The following is a 15,000-nucleotide window of genomic DNA, read 5'->3' on the forward strand; positions in this document are numbered from 1 at the left end:
GTCTGAAGACCGACAGGTAGAGGAAGCAGTGAGAGACGGAGACAGTTATACAGCGGCATCGCCCAGAGACCCAAATCCTGCCATCAGCGCTGTGTTTAAAAAGATGGCACTAATCAGCAACGGCTTCGCTGCCTTCACCTACATCACTGGTAATGTGCCCAGAACAAAGCTAAAAGACGGCTAAAAGTCTATTATAAAATTCTATTGTTCCATCAGGAAAAATATATACAGCTAAGATTGATCATTTCACCAAACTTCTCTTTCTTTCTTTCTTTCTTTCTTTCTTTCTTTCTTTCTTTCTTTCTTTCTTTCTTTCTTTCTTTCTTTCTTAAAAAGTAAAAGTAAAAGGGTTTTTAAATTGTATTGTTTGAGGAAGTCAGAGAAGTATGTGAGGGTGGTGCAGGACATGTATAAGAACCGTGTGACAGCAGTAAAGTGTGCAGTAGGAACGACAGACTGGTTTAAGGTGTAGGTTGGACTGCATCAAGGATTGGCTCTAAGCCCTTTTCTGTTTGCAGTGGTGATGGACAGGTTGAAGGACGAGGTCAGACAGGAGTCTCCATAGACTATGATGTTTGCGGATGATATTGTGATTTGTGGTGAGAGTAAGGAGCAGGTTGAGAAGAGCCTGGAGAGGTGGAGGTACACGCTGGAGAGAAGGGGAATGAAAGTCAGTAGGAGTAAGACAGAGTACATGTGTGTGAATTAAAGGGAGGGCAGTGGAGGGGTGCGGTTGACAGGAGAAGGGGTGAAGGTGGAGGAGTTCAGGTACCTGGGGTCAACAGTGCAAACTAATGGAGAGTGTGTTAGAGAAGTGAAGAAAAGAGTGCAGGCAGGGTGGAGTGGGTGGAGAAGAGTAACAGGAGTGATTTGTGATAGAAGAGTATCTGTAAGAGTGAAAGGGAAAGTTTATAGGACTGGTGAGACCTGAGATGTTGTATGGTTTAGAGACAATGTAGCTCCCATTAGGGGTCGCCACAGCGGATCATCCGTCTCCATACTCCTGTCTTTCCCTGTCATACCTCCCTGCCTCTTTCAAACCAACTACCTGCATGGGGACCACTGAAAAGTCATGTGCACACTAATACGTTTAAAAAAGGAATTTTTTCTCTCCGTTTTGATCTTCCATCCACACTGAGACTGCGTTTTCAGTCATCGGAGACGTAACCTTTTGATAAACGCTTTACAAAGTAGATACGTTTGTTTGTGGACTTAAAACGGAGGCTTTTGAAACCACATCCATAAACCTCCTCCTTGGTCTTCCTCTTTTTTTCTTCCTCATATAAATGTACAGAGGTTGCACTTTATTTTCATTAAAATCCCCTATTATTTAGAACAGCTTTACACACTCTTGGCATTCAGACAGTTCTTTTCTCCAAACATTGAGCTGAAATACTTTATAAATATTTTGGAAAACACACACACACACACACACACACACACACACACACACACACACATACACACACACTTTCTAATGCTTAATAAGTTTTGATTAAATTTTTTAGAATAATTGTAACTACTCTGTTAGTGTGTAGTTTAACGCAGCACATTAGTCAAGTCAAGTCAAGTTTATTTGTATAGCGCTTTTCACAACAGACATTGTCTCAAAGCAGCTTTACAGAAAACAACAGTGAAGGTGAATGGTGTGCGTTTGTCCCTGATGAGCAGCCGTGGCGACAGTGGCAAGGAAAAACTCCCTTAGATGATATGAGGAAGAAACCTTGAGAGGAACCAGACTCAAAGGGGAACCCATCCTCATATGGGTGACATCAAAAGTTTGGTCATAAATCTTTCAACAATACAGAACAATTTGTGATCATCATAGATCCAGCATCAGCTTCTCCATGCCAGGGCCTTTAAACACTCGGCATCTACTTCTCCATGATCATCCATAGGTCCATAATCTTCACGAGGTGGGACGTGACTGGAGCTGGCCAAACCTCAGGAAGCCTCGGGATGGGGAGAGAAAGAGAAGCAGTGGAGAGGAATTAGCGTAGCTGCTGTTCATGATATTAACAGCACAAGTTGATAATGTGCATGTGATCAGATGTTCTGGAGCACAAGGTTGTGATGTGATGTGTGTGATGTGTGTTATGTGTAGGCTTTGCTAAAAAGATATGTTTTTAATCTGCACTTAAACTGGGAGAGTGTATCTGAACCCCGAACACTGTCAGGAAGACTATTCCAGAGTTTAGGAGCTAAATGTGAGAATGATCTACCGCCTTTAGTGGACTTTGCTATTCTAGGAACTACTAGAAGCCCAGAGTTTTGAGATCTCAGGGAGCGTGACGGATTGTAGCGTGTTAAGAGACTGGATAGATACATGGGAGCCAAACCATTTAGTGCTTTATAAGTGAGTAGCAGTAGTTTGTAGTCTATTCGAAACTTAATAGGAAGCCAATGTAGGGACGATAAGATTGGGGTTATATGATCGTATTTTCTTGACCTAGTAAGAACTCTTGCTGCGGCATTCTGAACTAACTGAAGCTTGTTTATTAATGATGCAGGACATCCACCTAGTAATGCATTACAGTAGTCTATTCTAGAGGTCATAAACGCATGGACGAGCTTCTCTGCATCAGATATAGATAACATATTTCTTAGCTTAGAAATATTTCTAAGGTGAAAGAAGGCTGTTTTTGTAACTTGATTGATGTGATTTTTAAAAGATAAGTTGCTGTCTAAAATAACTCCCAGGTCTTTTACCGTTGAAACATTAGACATTAATGACTTGCTGGAACTTGTCAGAGCCGACATATGACCTGGATATAAGTAGAATAATGTGAGGATGGTGTGTGTTTGTGTGTTATATGATTTTAATTCACTCCTGGAAGGGAAACCGCTTTCCTTTTTCACTGGGTGATTATTCGCTTGCTGATTATTTGTGCATTAAATCATGTGACACTCCAACCTGTGGATTATATTTAAAAGCGATTGATAAACATAGAATGTGCTTTATAATGATGTCAAATACAAACATTTCTATAGTAAATAATAAATGAAGTGTGTGTATGTGTCCGCAGAGCACCCGGAAAGATGTGCGCTGTACTTCATGTGTGGTGTGTGTGTCGGCCTCTTCCTCACACTGTTTGCACTGGTGGTGCAGATCTCCTGCCGGACGGAGTGTAAACAGCATCAAGCCGTTGCTAAGAAACGGCCCCGGCAGGCGGACTCGGACTCAGATTCCGACTCGGATTCAGACTGGGACTCCGGCTCGGATCTGTCGTCACGACGACGACGGCGCTTTGAGCGCACATTGAACACCAATGTGTTCACCTCGGCCGAGGAGCTGGAGCGAGCTCAGCGATTGGAGGAACGAGAGCGAATCATTCGCGAGATCTGGATGAACGGGCAGCCGGACGTCCCAGGAACACGGAGCCTCAATCGTTATTACTAAACACACACACACACACACACACATGGCAGAATACTGTGCTGGGATTTGTTGCACCCACATAAACTGTACCTTTCCACGGAGCCTGCGTGTGCCTGCTAACCCTTAACCCTTACTGTGCTGAGGTCAAAGGTCATGCCTTAGGGATCAGTCCATGAGAAGGCTAACAGCTAATGGCTTAGGACCCTAGCCACAGACGGCTCTGTAAGACTGAATGAGCTCTAAGGATCTCCAGCGTTCTGAATAGTCAATTCCTTCTGTCTGTCAAAATGAAAAGTGTGACTGTAGACAAGACTAAAGTTAGCGACCAAGTCTAAAGAAGATATTTGTTACTGGAGCAGTCTGGTACAAGTGATCAGCACATCTGATGATGATGACAGTTTTGAGTGTTTTATGTCTGATAACTAGAACATTTGCTGGAGAATTCATCTTCTATTGCAGCCTGGGTGAAACAGTGGTGCCTCGAACTTTACCTTTAAATAATGAATATATACACATTTAATTATGATGTTCGGAATTCATCTCAGCCCTTAAAGTCTATTTTAAATATTTAATATTTTTTATTGTTCCCTGGAGAGTCATGACATATTTTTATACTGTGGCAGCCTTTCGTGTGTGTGTGTGTTTGTGTGTGTGTGTGTATGTATGTGCATGCATGGATGTGTGTGTGTATGTGTGAGCATGTCTGTGTGTGTGTGTGTGTGCGCGCGTGTGTGTGTGTCTGTATGTATGTAAGTGTGTGTGTGGTGTGTATTTGTGTGTGTGTGTGTGTGTATGTATGTATGTATATAAGTGTGTGTGTGTGTGGTGTGTGTGTGTGTGTGTGTGATTACTCAGGGATGTAATCTGAGTTTCTCTATAAAATGTTTTGTAAAATTTTATTCTTAAAACAACACAATGTTTTACTGCAAAATGTTCTGAACTATAAACCTCAAAGAGGTCACGCAGGAACAGGACGTTTTAATCAAAACATGTGATGTGCCTTATTCAGAATGGAGGACATGCATGAAGTGTGTTATATTCGCCTGCTTTCACGCTGGCAGTGACGGGACAAAGCAGCCGAGTGAGAGAGTGAATGTTATTGTGGGCGAAGCTTCATAGCTGGAATTGAAAACACAAACAATTTGGCAACAATCAATAGGTGTGGTTTAAAACATTCACCATAAAACTCCATTCCATATATTTAATTATAGACTTTGCTTGTTTGATTTATGTAAAGCATCAGTCTGTACACACACACACACTACTGTCCAAAATGTTTTTTCAGGCAGTAAGACATTTTGGGTTTGGGATGTTATGGGTGGATTTCTACACACTTTGCACTTAGCTTGTAGCCTTGTGCTAAATAGGGGGAAGTGAAAAGGCTGTGATATGAGTGCAGTGTTAGAGAGTGTGAGCAGTTGTGCTGTATAACATGAGCATGTTAAACTCAGATTTTTACACTGATTTTAATCCTGTCCTTTCAGGGGAATACACAGAGCTGGTTTGTTTCTGCCACCAACACAATTATATTCAGCCTTGTTTCACATTCCCATGAGATAAAACATGCTACAATATAAACGATGACAGAACATTTGTTTTTTTTCTTCCTGGTTGATAAACTTGATAAACATGCCATTGTGTGTGAGTTTTAATGCCTTATTACCTTTCCAGCAGACGTTTTGTCTGTGAGACGATACAGACACCACAGAGACACATTTAAACAGGAAAGAAGCAAAGGAAACTTTGGAGACAGTTAGTGCAGCTATTCATTTTGATATATATATAAAAAGCCTGAATGTCACAAAAGAAGACTTTGTGTACTTTTCCCCCAAGTAACTGATGATAACTGATGATGATGAGGTATAGCTCAGTAATGTACCTACATAATAAACTTAAACAAGAAGGAAGTCATGCATTGTTAGGACAAAGCAGCAAGATTTTCTCTTGATTTAATGAACATTATCATAAAAAGCACTTAGTAAAGATGAATAAATGAATGCAAACTTTAAGCATAAACACCGCTGCTTTTATTAAATGCGTTTATACACACTCCCTGCATCAATACAGGATCAGATACCTGCTGTTACCTGTCAGGACTGAACTGTAATTAAGGAGAACATTAAAATAGTAATAAAAATCATATTAAAAACAAAATGTATGGCAAAAGACATGCAGAGGGACACACAGGATTAAAAAACGATTTATCATCATAATGTAGTACAGTAATAAAATATCAACTGCTTTGGGGTTCAGGCTCGAAGTATGAAAAACTGAATTTTTTTTTCTATAAGCAACAAACTGATGACAATCTGAGTAACATTTTGAGGAATGTTCATGTTCTCCATCACTCCAACTTACTGCTTTGCTTACGAGAGCCACATATTTTTCAGGTATTTTAATAAATCACCTGACTGAATCTGCTGGGATGTTTAATGGGTTTTAACTTCGTCATTGACACTCAATCAAGTAAAGCAAATTCCTCAGAGTTCGCTGTAAAAGGAACAATTTGGGAGTCAGAAATAATGTCCACAGTCTGTTTTGTACCTGCAACCAGTGCCTTCTGTAATTCAATATACAAAATATTCACCTGGGCTTGGAATACATTTCAAATAATCTCAATCCTTGTGTGGTGTGATGGTGTTTTTAGCTTGGCGCGCCCCCTGGTGGTAAAATCATACATTACACTTTACAACAGCGTGTCGGTCAACTGGTCACCTTTTTTCATAGGGAAGCAGACACTTTATTTCAATTCAGTTCAATTGATTATTTGTTAAGCGCTTTTAACAATTAAAATAGCTTTTACAGAGATAAAGCGGTTATAAAATGTATAAAAAAATCTATAAGTTTAGTGCCTATAGATTTGTTACTTATAATTGTAAGTTTATCCGCTGTTTGATCTTAAGGAATAATCATTTTAAAAAAAAGCTTAAAAGTACTTTAAGATCATAATTTAATTATTTATTTGTCTATTATTATTATTTTTACTCTGACTGATGTCTCGGACGTACGCGTTCTTTACTTCCGTTTGACCACTTGGTTCCCATGGAAACCGTTGCTATAACTAACGCGGGTGACCCACACACAGCAGTTAGAGTCTAAACGCTAGAAAAGCGAGTAAACAGACTCTAGCTTATAAGAGGATTTTTACTGAGTGATTCTTACAGTAAAATTAAACATAAAATTATTGACCTGAATGATTTTGTAAAGGATCAGAGGTAGATAATGTCTGTAAATACAGCGCGCGAGCTTCCGTTCCTGCCAGGAAACACATTCCGGGACATAACGGTGAGAAACTTTATACACTAAATAACTAAATTAATAACCAAATAACTTACTTAATAACTAAATGCACAAAAACAAACTAGTTTAATAAATAAATAACAAAAAAATATTAGCAACTAGCTAATAAATAAATAACAACCAACTTACTAATTAAACAATAAAATAAATAATTCACCAAACAAACAAATGAATATGAAACCATAAACTTTTCCGAAAGGAAATTAGAAATTATGAGGAAATGATATTAAACTCGCATTTAAATAGTTGACAGACAATAACAACGTCATTTTACGGCAGGTTTTTGCGACAGTTCCATTGTACATTGTTTGTAAAAATAATAATAATAATAATAATAATAATAATAAACCTTTCTGTTATCCATTTCTGTGTAACTTTGATCGTAATTCTAAACCTGGAGGAATGGAGATCTTGTGTTACTGAGTAGAAGCATGAGAGAGGTGTGTGTGTGTGTGTGTGTGTGTGTGTGTGTGTGTGTGTGTGTGTGTGTGTGTGTGTGATACAATCAGTCAGTTTTAACCTGTTGTTTGGTTGTGAAGTGAGAGAGGAGATCTCAAGGCAAGTCAGACAAGTCACAACAAAGTGATTATTAATTTAAACCCGAGAGAGTGATGATATGATGCCCACCTGAAATCCAGCTGTTCTTCATGTACAGTAGTGTCTGTTCAGGTTAAAGTTTCTACCCAATCAGATTTCAGCTGTAACTGCTTCACGTGCTGCCAGATCACAGGTCACAATCTACCATGAGGCTTTCAGAATCAGCATTTCAGTTGCCTGTAGCATAAAGTACACATTGCTTTAAAGCTGTTGCTTTAACCAATCAGATTTCGAGTTTGGTGACTCCGGGGCCATCTAGCAGGCATACAATAACATTGGCATTTTCACATCCTTTGATTGGATGGTCAGAGAGCGCACAAGTCAGAGCTCGCAAACTGCATCTGTAGCAAATGTATTTGTGTAGACTTACAATTAATAGCAATTAATTGTATAACAATTAATAACAATTGATAGTTTTTTTATTACATAATGGCTGACCGAGGATAAGAAATACATTTGTTCACAGATACACTTACAAAAAAAGTTGGCTATCATAATAAGAGTGATGGTTTATAAAGAGATTATTACTAAATGAAATTCTACTGTATTGTTGGCAAAATTGTACAAATCGTAAATATAAATAAAAAAATATATAAGTATCATTTTGTCCTAATAATGTCAAACTGTAAAACTTTTACACAGAAGAATGGATTTTTTTTCTAAACTTAAATTTTTATTCTAAATTTCACTCCCACACAGAAATCAGCCTTCAACAGATCACAGACTTTAACCTATAAGAATGGCTATGCTTTTCCCATCCGACCCAAAGTGGGGATTGGACAGCAGCCTTTGACCTCCGAAAACCTTAACATGATGAAACAGCTCTTTATCCGAGCACCTATTGTCTCTAAAGAACCGTCCACACGGACTCCTCCAAGCTTCATTCCGGCCTATGTCACCTACGACAAGAAGGTAACAAACTCTTTTTTAGGTAACAACATTTTTCCTGTAAGTTCATCACATGCTTAAGCATTAGTGAATCCTGAACCAGATCTGTTCAATGTTCACCATGTAAGAAATGATCTGTACCTGTAATCCTGTGTGACCTTTGCCCCCTCCCCCCAATCCCAGGTTCTGCGTTTTTATGGCTACTTCCAGCAGGAGGTGCTGTACTCACCAGAGGAGAGCTGGCGTGTGCGGCCAGTCGTGTTGTATTACTACCTGGAGGACGACAGCATGTGTGTGATGGAGCCAAGGTTAAAAAACTCAGGAATTCCGCAGGGAAAACTGCTCAAACGCCAGCAGATGCCTAAGAACAAGTGTTCAGAACATTACCACTGGAAAGACTTGAATCTCGCTATGGATTTGTGTCTGTATGGCACTGTGTACAGAATCACACAGTGCGACGCCTTCACTCGGGTATACACACTTCACAAGTTCAGACAATCTTTCTTAACCTTTTCATAATGAAAAAAAAACATTTTGTTTGTGTGTGGGTGCAGGAGTTCATGGAGAGTCACGGGATAGAATTGAATGACCCTGAACCGATCCCTAGTGACCCCTACATGACCCGCCGCTCTCAGCCAGATCACTCTTTCCTTACACCATCAGATTTTGACCACTTCAAACAGTTCCTCACTATGGACCGTAAGGTAAAAAATACACACATTGATCACAATTAAACAATACAATACACAGAACAAACTCGGAGATAAAAAAACGGCAAGTATGAATTTAGTAAATATAAATTTGTCCTGGTGCTGCTGCAATAGCACCACCTACAGGCAGTTCTATAAATGAACAACTACAATATCTTCAAAATGGAAAACTGCCATTTTATTTTCATTTTTATCTAGTGGATCATATACAGTACTTATAGTTTCTGTTTTGTAGAATTTACTGATTGGGAATCTGGAAGACAAAAATACTTCAGTCTATAACTGACCTTAAGCTTTCACTTGTGACTGGTGCATGTAGAGGCTTAAACACATTTAAATGTGTGTAGGTGCTGCGATTCTTCGCTCTGTTGGATGACTTAGATTTAGGTGAAAAAAGGCCTGTAACCATACAGTATTATCTGGTGGATGATTCCGTGGAGATCCGTGAAGTCCGGGAGCCTAACAGCGGCAGAGACACGTTTCCCCTCATGTTGCGGAGACAAAAGATTCATAAAGACATCAAAGCAGAGTGTCGTAAGACCCACACACACACAGCATCAATACAACCCACACGTCAGAAACAACCAGATCAAACTGAAATATAACAACATACACAATCTAACACACACCAGGAGAATAAAGTGCAAGCATACACACACACACACACACACAGTATTAAACACACTCTAACACTAACTCTCTCTCTCTCTCTCTCTCTCTCTCTCTCTCTCTCTCTCTCTCTCTCTCTCGCTTTCTCAGAACCGTTCCCTAGTTGTGTTCTCGAAGTGTCTCCACATGAAGTTGTTGAGTTTTACTCGCCAAAGGACTTCCAGGTCGGGGAGAAGATTATGCTCATGGGAAATCACTTTCTACTGTATGATTGTGATGAGTTCACCCGGAAGTATTACAAGGAGCATCACCCGGACATCACCCTCAAGCCCCACCCATTAGAGAAAAGACCAGAGCAAGAGTTCAAGAGGGTAAATAAGATGTGTATTTTATTTAATATAGAATACTGAATATATGGAAGACTGTGGATATAATATTGTGTTTTATGCTATGTTCTCACACACACACACACACACACACACACACACACACACACACACACACACACACACACACACACACACACACACACACAGGTGATCCCACCATACAACGGCTTTGGATCGCTTGAGGATTCGCTCCAAAATTGTCTGACTTTGTTTCCTGAGCCGCCCAAGAAAGACTTGATAAAACTGATCAAAAATGACAACAAAGTGCTTCGCTACGCTGCCAGGCTGGTGAGTTCTCACACACACACACACACACACACACAAATCTACTTTGCTGTTTACAGGTGTTAAATTGTAAAAATCCCTTTGCTTGCCACAGGACTCCCAAAATCCAGAGGATATGGGCCGTAATTTCATCTTCTATTACTTCCTGTCTAATGACATGCTCAGCATCTTTGAAACTTTCAAACGCAACACAGGAATTGGTGGAGGAAAATTTCTAGAGAAGACACGTGTTCCCAAACCAGGAAGCAGTGTGGAAAACCCAGAGTACTACGGACCAGCCGATTTTGCCATAGGAGCCACAGTGGAGGGTAACAGGCCACTGAATAGAACTGAATAGAATTAAGAAATAAATCACTTGGGGTTATTTGGTAGACATTTTAACAACATGGTACTGTGATGAAGCAAAGTTACTGTTATAATTCTGAAGCTGATCAGAATAATATAGTAATATAGTAACATAGTAATTCTCCAACAAGAGCCTCGAGTGTTTTATTACTTTTACACCACAGGGATTTGTGATTTTTATAAAGATGATTGTATATAAAACTTGAGATGAACTTAAGAGCTTCCGATCCAAAGTCCAACTTCTTAACCACTGATAACGCTTCCTTTTTGACAGTGTTTGGACGGCGCTTCATACTGACAGATGCTGATCTCTACGTGCTCAACTACCTTGAATCAGTGGCTGAACAGGAGCGAATCCCAGAGCAGACCCTCTGCTCACTCCGGCAAGCTCTAGGGAAGGACAAGGCCTTGAGCCTGAACCTGCCCTCAGGTACATTCACCTCAAAATGCTTATAAAGAATAAAGATCAGTCTGCAGTCCAGCAAGTCTGAGCATGATGACATGAAATCTTTATTTTTCCAGATAAAGAAATTACACAATCACCCTGAAGACTACGGCACTACGACATCTTTACTGTCACACATTTCACCTTCTCTGAACTTCTCTGTGCTCGGACAAAAGGATTAGAGCGTTTTTCTATCTGAGTGAACCAAAAATTTATTCATCCCTACATATTAAAATCACTTGTGCATGAAACCTTTTTCAGAGATGTGATTAGTTAGAAATCAGTAAAACATCTGTATTTGGTTATTTACTATATCAATTAGAAAAAAACGATGGAAACTGCAGTAATCAGCAGCAATTATCTGCAGAATAAGAGGAATAAAAACACCAGGCTGTGCTAATAATCAACTACACCATAGCACATTGCTAAGTATTTTTCTGAAGCGTTTATTTTATGGCACAATGATTTTCCCTCATTACTTTTTTGTTTTAATTGACTTTTTTCTTTATTAATCAGCATCATATATTTGATCTGTTTCATTTCAGTTAATAATTAAACAGTTTCACAGATGCTCACTTACATTATAGTAGCTATAAACAGTCCTGCCCTCACCAGCCTGCATAATATTCCATTATTGGCAAATAAATGTATTCTTACACAAAATTAACCATATCAGTGGGTTGTTTTTGTTTACTTGGTTCTCTAAACTGCTGATGTATTAGAATGAGTACAATAATACAAGCCAACAAGAAATACTCAACACTTTCTAATACTCAACACCTTCAACACCTAATACTCAACACCTAATACTCAACACCTGCAACACCTAATACTCAACACCTGCAACATCTAATACTCAACACCTTCTAATACTCAACACCTCAACACCTAATACTCAACACCTTCTGATACTCAACACCTTCTGATACTCAACATCTCAACACCTAATACTCAACACCTCAACACCTAATACTCAACACCAACACCTAATACTCAACACCTTCTAATACTCAACACCCCCACACAGTTTCTAATACTCAACACCTCAACCAACACATAATACTCAACCCCTCAAAATACTCAACACCTTCAACACCTAATACTCAACACTTTTTAATACATAACACCTAATACTCAACACCTAATACTCAACACCTAATACTCAACACCTAATACTCAACACCTAATACTCAACACCTAATACTCAACACCTTTACCAACACCTTCTAATACTCACCACCTAATACTCACCACCTTCTAATACTCAACACCTTCTAATACTCAACACCAACACTTTCTAATACTCAACACCTCAATACCTAATAATTAACACCTAATACTAAACACCTCAACACCTAATACTCAACACCGTCTAATACTCAACCCTCAACCAACACCTAATACTCAAAACCTTTTAATACTCGACACCTCAACACCTTATACTCAACACCTCAACACCTAATACTCGACCTTCAACCAACACCTAATACTCAACACCTTCTAATACTCAACACCTCAACACTTTCTAATACTCAATACTTTAACCAACACCTTCTAATACTCAACACCTTATACTCAACACCTCAACACCTAATTCTCGACCTTCAACCAACACCTAATACTCAACACCTTTAACACCTAATACTCAACACCTCAAAATACTCAACACGTAATATTCAACACCTCAACCAACACCTTCTAATACTTACCACCTAATACTCAACACCTCAACACCTAATACTCAACACCTCAAAATACTCAACACCTTCAACACCTAACACTCAACACCTAATACTCAACACCTAATATTCAATACATTCTAATACTCAACACCTAACACCTAATATTTAACATCTAATACTCAACACCTCAACACCTAATACTTAACACCTAATACTCAACACCTCAAAATACTCAACACCTTCAACACCTAATACTCAACACCTAATACTCAACACCTAATATTCAATACATTCTAATACTCAACACCTAACACCTAATATTTAACATCTAATACTAAACACCTTCAACACCTAATACTCAACACTCTCTAATAAGTGTAAAATAAGACTATTGATTAATTGTTTATACCTACTTTGATTTGTGATTATTGCTCATGAGAAGAACACTGCATTGTTATTGCCGGCACTCTTCCAACACCTTCACTGTGTAAAGTAGAAGTGGCCAAACTTGTTCCTATGAAAAATCTAACTTGATTGTGGGCCGTGCGCCGAAAGTAAATGTTGCATTATCACAGTGTTATAACATTGTTATATTAGCGTTACGTTGCTGTGGGTACTAGCAGACACTCTTGTTATAAACCAGTACTATAAATTAAACTTGTTTTTTTTTATTGTCATAATCAATGACATGACTTTTTTTCTAAATGTGTCAAGGATTTCAATCTGCTGAACCGCTTAATTGTAATGAAATTCAATATCAACATACAAAAATCGCTCTACTGTCAAAGAATTTCACTGAGTTGTTTTCAATGAACATTTCATAATGGCTGGATATAAAAACATTCTGGGGTTACATCCCTCCTTTTTCCAACTTTCTTTTCCACATACACCAGTAACATCCAAATTATTCATCCTTCTTGCTTAGATTTGCTAAAAGTTGAAAGAAGAAAAAAAAAGCATAAGGAAATGAGTGAAGGACAGAACACCTGCAAAATACACATTACATTGCAGCTAAATAATCAGTGGTTAGATTTTTACATCCAATATCACAATATCCTTCATCCGCAACACAGCAGATTCCCTCATTTAGCTACAGAATGCAAAAAAATACAATTCAGCTTTTTTTTTTTTTTCACATCACTTTATTCTAACTCTGTAGGTGCTCAGAAGACAATCACTTCAGAATTGGCAATAAAACAGTCCACATTTCGCACTGTTCACGTCGTGTTTTACAAACAGAAAGTTCTTAATGTCGATGTTAAATGTCTAAATATTGTTCATTTAATTTGTTAAACACAAGACTTTAATTATTGGACTTTGGCGGAAAAGACGTACAAATACCCGTTTGGCTTTGAGTTTGGTTGTCTGTAAATGTAATGTTCTGCTGTATAGTTCAAGTTCTGCATCACTCTATAACCAGGCTGTGAGAGGTCGAGTCTGTGCTCCTCAGAAGAACTTTACACACCAATCAGAGGGCAGATCTCACTCAGGTTACATTATATAAGAAGTCATACTTTATTCACAGATTAGAGGAAACATTGGTCATCTGTGTATTTATGCAATGACTTTCTTTAGCAGACCTGCTTCGTGAGAGACTAGAAGACACTCCAGTGATATAAAATGAACAACTCTGCCATTTTTTTGTCATGATAAATCACGATTGTGAAGCTTAACAATTTTTTTTTTTTAAATGTGTCAAGGATTTCAATCTGCCGAACCTCCTAACTGTAATGGAGATAAAAATATCAACATTCAATAACCCGTCTACTGTCTACTCTCCCTTAAAAAAAATCCCAAAATATTTTGACCTGCACTCTGGATGTCCTTCCCAGGCCACCATAGGCCTATTTGATCACTTTCCCCAGGGCTGGCTGATACAGTACTGTTTTAGGAAATATAAAAAACACATGGCTTTCTGATGACAGATAAAGAAGCGGCGGATTGGTGCAAAGCGGCATAAAAAAAGAGAAAATGCAACGATGCTTATTTGAAAAGAAAATAACAAATACTGATAATGATGTACAAAAGAATAAGGAGGGTACATGGTTTTTTTTTAAGTTTTTTTTTTTTTTTTCCCCCCAACACTTTTGGATGGCACGTCCTCTATGGAATGTCGTAGCACCCTCAGTCCACCGTGGATCAGAACCGGAAGTTGGTGACTGGTTTCCTGTTTCTCTCCCTTACAAAAATGAGGCAGAAATGATACAAGGGATGGAGTTACGGGGCTTTGAGCTTTTTTAGCCGAGGTGACGTTCCGTTCTCCACCTTAAGTGTGCCGTTCTCATGGTTACCAGCTACAACACACACACACACACACACACACACACACACACACACACACACACACACACACACACACACACAGAAAGTT

General features: G+C 38.7%; 4 protein-coding genes across 4 annotated transcripts in view; 3 read left to right on the top strand and 1 right to left on the bottom strand.

Annotated features, from left to right (window-relative positions):
- eva1aa (eva-1 homolog A, regulator of programmed cell death a) overlaps positions 1–4,112 on the top strand; it is a 55,670-nt gene extending 51,558 nt beyond the window's left edge. Inside the window, exons 7-8 of the mRNA XM_083535117.1 lie at positions 1–149; positions 3,027–4,112. The exon at positions 1–149 is cut by the window's left edge and continues 49 nt beyond it. Of these exons, the coding sequence (XP_083391243.1) occupies positions 1–149; positions 3,027–3,400 (523 nt within the window). The 3' untranslated portion in view covers positions 3,401–4,112. The remainder of the gene's footprint in view (positions 150–3,026) is intronic.
- Positions 1–15,000, top strand: part of LOC310722600 (uncharacterized protein) — a 1,041,764-nt gene that overhangs the window by 69,982 nt on the left and 956,782 nt on the right. The window lies entirely within an intron of this gene.
- Positions 4,211–11,614, top strand: efhc1 (EF-hand domain (C-terminal) containing 1). The gene is made up of 10 exons (XM_083535109.1): positions 4,211–6,664; positions 7,976–8,188; positions 8,348–8,635; positions 8,719–8,868; positions 9,222–9,408; positions 9,634–9,854; positions 10,020–10,160; positions 10,252–10,465; positions 10,777–10,932; positions 11,025–11,614. The coding sequence occupies exons 1-10, from the start codon at positions 6,602–6,604 to the stop codon at positions 11,048–11,050; spliced, it is 1,659 nt and encodes a 552-aa protein (XP_083391235.1). The 5' UTR covers positions 4,211–6,601; the 3' UTR covers positions 11,051–11,614.
- tram2 (translocation associated membrane protein 2) overlaps positions 13,749–15,000 on the bottom strand; it is a 10,867-nt gene continuing 9,615 nt past the window's right edge. The window contains exon 11 of the mRNA XM_083535150.1: positions 13,749–14,923. Within this exon, the coding sequence (XP_083391276.1) occupies positions 14,847–14,923 (77 nt within the window). The 3' untranslated portion in view covers positions 13,749–14,846. The remainder of the gene's footprint in view (positions 14,924–15,000) is intronic.

The sequence above is a fragment of the Silurus aristotelis genome, assembly GCF_946808225.1.
Source record: "Silurus aristotelis genome assembly, chromosome: 29".
In the NCBI taxonomy this organism is placed as follows: domain Eukaryota; kingdom Metazoa; phylum Chordata; class Actinopteri; order Siluriformes; family Siluridae; genus Silurus; species Silurus aristotelis.

Coding starts and splice junctions, on each gene's coding strand:
- efhc1 (XM_083535109.1), top strand. CDS start 6,602: ATGTCTGTAAATACAGCGCGCGAGCTTCCGTTCCTGCCAGGAAACACA. Junction 8,869..9,221: donor TCCTCACTATGGACCGTAAG/GTAAAAAATACA, acceptor AAATGTGTGTAG/GTGCTGCGATTCTTCGCTCT. Junction 9,855..10,019: donor CAGAGCAAGAGTTCAAGAGG/GTAAATAAGATG, acceptor ACACACACACAG/GTGATCCCACCATACAACGG.